At 42.0% G+C, this 4,048-nt stretch overlaps 1 protein-coding gene across 1 annotated transcript; it reads right to left on the bottom strand.

Annotated features, from left to right (window-relative positions):
* Window positions 1-1,128: 1,128 nt before the first annotated feature.
* Window positions 1,129-2,563, bottom strand: LOC137527404 (piggyBac transposable element-derived protein 4-like). The gene is made up of 2 exons (XM_068247915.1): window positions 2,284-2,563; window positions 1,129-2,081 (listed from the first exon to the last, which is right to left on the bottom strand). Exons 1-2 carry the CDS (start codon window positions 2,561-2,563, stop codon window positions 1,129-1,131), a joined length of 1,233 nt encoding a protein of 410 aa, XP_068104016.1.
* Between the last annotated feature and the right edge of the window lie 1,485 nt (window positions 2,564-4,048).

The following is a 4,048-nucleotide window of genomic DNA, read 5'->3' as shown; positions in this document are numbered from 1 at the left end:
CAGTTTTCTGTTTTCTGTTTTTTTATTGTACTCTATCAGTAATTAAAAGCCCTTATCTGTAAAAGTAACAGTAATATACTATCATGGCATACATATTAAAAAAGCTGAGTGACTAAGGTAGCTATTTATGTATTGTATTTTCAATTATGTCACTTGTGGGTTTTTTTTATAAGCGTTTTATTTTGGTGCCGAGTATATGAAAATAACACTTTTATTGCTTTTCATTCAGTTTCTTGCTAAAGAAAATTCACATGACATAGGTTTCAGTTGTAAAATATCCCAAACTATATTCTCTCACTTGTCACGGTTAAAATGATACCCTATGTACATCATCAGATAGCTTCTTGGGCACACCGCACACTGATAACCACAAGTAGCACCATTGGATTTTTCAAGGCCATTTTTTGCAACAAAAGTAATACAGTCATTCTTTCTTAGAAAAGCCCCTGGTGTCTCAGAACATTTGGCACAGGCCATAAACCTCACCATTCTAAAAACTAGAGACCCAGGCCTACTCAGATAAACATATTTTGTATCATTTGGATTCATGCCTTTTTGCTGAAATTGTACCACAAGTTTGAAAATAGCATTTTTTACAGTTTTCTTCAGTTTTGCGGGGGGGGGGGAAATCACATGACATAGGCTTCAACAATACTACATCCCAAATTATATTCTCTCGCTTGTCACGGTTAAAATGAAACCTTATATACATCATCAGATAGCTTCTTGGGCACACCACACACTGATAACCACAAGTAGCACCAACAGCTTTTTCAAGGCCAATTTTCTCCCCAAAGTGTCATTCTTTTTTTAAGTCCAGTACACACTTTCAATTAAGATTGGCCAATCACTGACCAATTGTACCACCTTCCCATGTAGTATGAGAGTCAACAAATATTGAATAGTATGAGCAGATTGTGTAGGTAAATGCTCATACTGTAGTATGTGAGTTTACCTACACAATCTGCTCATATTATTCAAGATTCAATAGTAAAATTGGTCGGTGATTGGCCAATCATAATTGAAAGTGTGTACCAGGCTTTAGCAAAGTATACCGAGGGCTTCACAATGTCTCTAAACATACACAAATTGGTACTCACCATTGTAGAAACTGTAGAAAGGTGGAAGTCAGGAGGTCCGGTACTTGGTGTACTCAGCGATGGCCAGTGGTTTTACTACTTCCCGACTACGAGTCCTCACAGTTGTTTTTGCCTCGGAGTGGATGGTGGTGAGGGCTAAGACATCACGCTTATCTCTAAATTTTAAAGCGAGCAGCACGTTTCTCCATTGGCAGCAGGTCTCCCCCCTCTTCAGTTTTTTATGAACGACTTCTGATGGCAGGCCTTTGCGATTTGCCCTGACAGTTCCGCAGGCTGGAGCCTGGACTGAAAATAAATGTTTGAATAGTGGGACACTCATATAAAAATTGTCCACGTAAAGGTGGTAACCCTGGTGGAGTAGAGGGTTGAGGAGGTCAAGTACTATCCTCTCTGTTGTACCCATGTAGGGAGGGCATCCAGGAGGCTGTATTAAGCTGTCCTTCCCTTCATACATTTTTAGTGAATAGATATAGCCACTCCCACTTTCGCACAACTTGTACAGTTTTATCCCGTACCGTGATCTTTTGCTGGATATATATTGTTTGATTGCCAGCCTCCCGTGGAAAGGGATTAAGGATTCATCGATGGCTATTCTTTGCTCTGGCGTGTATTTTTCTGCAAAGGTTCTATTTAAATGGTCGATGAAGGGCCTCAATTTAAATAGTCGGTCATGGGCTGGGTTGTCAGGTGGGAGGTGGTCTGCATTATTGCTAAAATGCAAGCAGGTTAGCAGCATTTGGTAGCGGCGTCTGGACATTCTGGACGAATAAATTGGGATGCAGAGGACTGGATCTTTTGGCCAGTACAGTTGCTGTTCAGGTAGTGGACAAAGGGACATATTGAAAGTCAATCCCAAAAAAGCTTTCAAATCACGGGTAGTTGCAGGGGTCCAGTGGGAAGCTAACACAGAGGTGGAATGGTCCGCTATGCGTTGCTGGACATAGATATTGCTCTGATCACAGACATACTGCAGGAAGCTCTCTGGCAAACAAAAGTTCAAAAAAGTAAATGGGCTGCATGTTGCTGGTGTCCACTAATAGGCCACTCCTGGCTGTGAAGAGAGGGAGGTTAGGGGTCTCCATATTAGATGCCGACCATTGTGGGTGGCTTAGATCATAGGGTAGCCGGTCCCTCTGTGGTACCCTTGCTGGCATGCTCTGCCTTGGCCTGGCAGCCCTCTGACCTCTTGGGATGGCATTGCTGGAGGTAGCTATAGGTGACCCTCTTTCAGAAGCAGTGTCAGTGTCACTAATGCTCCTTGCCTGCTCCTTGCTCCTAGATAGCTGAGCTGTGGATGGTCCAGCAGATTCAGAATCACTGTCCGTTGAGTCGCCTTCTGACTCGGACGGCAGCCAATCAATATCTGCCGACTCCAAATCATCCTCAAATTCGCTGCTGCTGCTGTCACAGTCACGCTCCAGAATGGCGAACGCCTCTTGCAAAGAATACATTCTCTTTGCCATCTTTATAGAAAATGTATATAGGCTATACACTATAATTGTATAGAGGCAAATTGCAAGGAAAAAAAAAGTCCACAAAAATACAGCAGAAATAAGTCTGTTGTATAAAAAAAAAGTAGCAAGGGAGGCTAGGATTAGATCAGGGTTGATCAGGGGTATATAAAATCCTGGTGTATTTTTAAAATCCACTAGGTTGCAGTCAGAATACAAGTAAAGAAGATCCAGTTACCTTGTAATCCTCTCAGGAGTGATTACAAGGTAACTGCATCTTCCAAAGTGCTGGCAACATTGTTTGTAAACCTCACACATGAATGAGCACTGCTATTGGCGTATCTGATTGGTGATGGGAGTAATTACTCCCATTCATCAATCCCTCCCAGAGATAAGAGGAGCTGGTCTGCGCACGGGGGAGCGCACCCGCGGGCGGGCACGGGAACGATTGCGTGCACAACAGCGGCAGGGGCGTTTAACTACGCCCCTGATCCGCTCATTAAGTTAATAGGGGCGTAGTTATGCGCCTGCAAAATCCAAAAGTGGTTAAACTTTTTTTTTCTTTTTCTTTTTTTTATGCTGTATGCTGAAAATGGATGTTACTGTCAAGGTGCTTATTCAATAAACAGGAAAACCTGGTAACATTTTCACAAAGTCTATCTAAGGCCCCGTTCACACTCGAAACTGCAATCCCTATTGTAATCACATAGCAATTGCAGTTTTGCAATGCTGTGTTCTACAATTTTTCGATGATCATGTTTTGTGATGAAAATCCCAATGCAATCACCGAGTAAATACCTCATGCAGCACATTTGAGATCATCAAAAATAGCAAACGCACCGCAATCACCGCAGTGTGAGTAATCCCACAGGATTACTTGTGCTGCAGCGCTTTGTTGAATATTGGCGATCAGCAAAGCACGGAACACGGGCTGAAAGTGCCCAAGTGTGTCTAATGCCTTAATCCAGCAATTCCTGAATGTGCACATAATACAATATATTCAGATAAGAAAAGATAAGAGATCATAAATCTCATATAAAAAAATAAATAAAATAAAAACTATGTAAGAGTAAAATACAAAAGCACAGAAAATGCGAGATACAGCAAAACTGTGACAGAACTCTGTTTAGTTAGTTCTGTAGCTTCATTACTATTCCTGCTCTTGTATATGTTACGGCCAAAACCAGAAATCTACATTCTAGAATTGACTGCTGCTGCTGTCACTGTCACGCTCCAGAATGACGAACGCCTCTTGCAAAGAATACATTCTCTTTGCCATCTTTATAGAAAATGTATATAGCCACTATAATTGTATACAGGCAAATTGTAAGAAAAAAAACTGGCCAAAGTCAGTCGGCCAAAGTCCAAAATGCTGGGAGTTTCTGACATTGGCCGGCCAGTTCTAGAAACGTCCAAAACGCACAAATCCCAGAGCATCCCGGGTACTGTCCAGCACCATGAATGGTACTCGGAACTTCCTTTCTGCTCTGAAAGATA

Source organism: Hyperolius riggenbachi, chromosome 8, assembly GCF_040937935.1.
Source record: "Hyperolius riggenbachi isolate aHypRig1 chromosome 8, aHypRig1.pri, whole genome shotgun sequence".
Classification (NCBI taxonomy): domain Eukaryota; kingdom Metazoa; phylum Chordata; class Amphibia; order Anura; family Hyperoliidae; genus Hyperolius; species Hyperolius riggenbachi.
This window is presented reverse-complemented; position numbering and strand designations above follow the sequence as displayed.